The sequence below is a fragment of the Mandrillus leucophaeus genome, unplaced genomic scaffold, assembly GCF_000951045.1.
Source record: "Mandrillus leucophaeus isolate KB7577 unplaced genomic scaffold, Mleu.le_1.0 Scaffold96, whole genome shotgun sequence".
NCBI classification, from domain to species: Eukaryota; Metazoa; Chordata; class Mammalia; order Primates; family Cercopithecidae; genus Mandrillus; species Mandrillus leucophaeus.
In genome coordinates this window covers 5,344,471-5,345,007 of record NW_012110474.1, presented here as the reverse complement: position 1 = coordinate 5,345,007, position 537 = coordinate 5,344,471, and the positions used below count along the sequence as shown (strand labels likewise).

Sequence of the window (537 nt, the reverse complement as noted above, 5' to 3'; positions counted from 1 at the left end):
ATGGGGACCCCCTGCTGCTGCGGCTCTGGGAGCCGGCGGCGGAGCTAATGGGTCTCTGGAGCTGTCCTCGCAGCTGTCGGCTGGGCCACCGGGACTCCTGCTGCCAGCGGTGAATCCGTGGGACGTGCTCCTGTGCGTGTCGGGGACAGTGATCGCTGGAGAAAATGCGCTGGTGGTGGCGCTCATCGCGTCCACTCCGGCGCTGCGCACGCCCATGTTCGTGCTGGTGGGCAGTCTGGCCACCGCTGACCTGCTGGCGGGCTGTGGCCTCATCTTGCACTTTGTGTTCCAGTACGTGGTGCCCTCTGAGACTGTGAGTCTGCTCACGGTGGGCTTCCTCGTGGCTTCCTTCGCCGCTTCTGTCAGCAGCCTGCTGGCCATTACGGTGGACCGCTACCTGTCCCTGTATAACGCGCTCACCTATTACTCGCGCCGGACCCTGTTGGGCGTGCACCTCCTGCTTGCCGCCACCTGGACCGTGTCCCTAGGCCTGGGGCTGCTGCCTGTGCTGGGCTGGAACTGCCTGGCAGAGCGTGC

The 537-nt window shown here is 65.9% G+C and overlaps 1 protein-coding gene across 1 annotated transcript in view; it reads left to right on the top strand.

The window, feature by feature from the left end:
- Positions 1-537, top strand: part of GPR6 (G protein-coupled receptor 6) — a 93,112-nt gene continuing 92,575 nt past the window's right edge. The window contains exon 1 of the mRNA XM_011970655.1: positions 1-533. Within this exon, the coding sequence (XP_011826045.1) occupies positions 215-533 (319 nt within the window). The 5' untranslated portion in view covers positions 1-214. The remainder of the gene's footprint in view (positions 534-537) is intronic.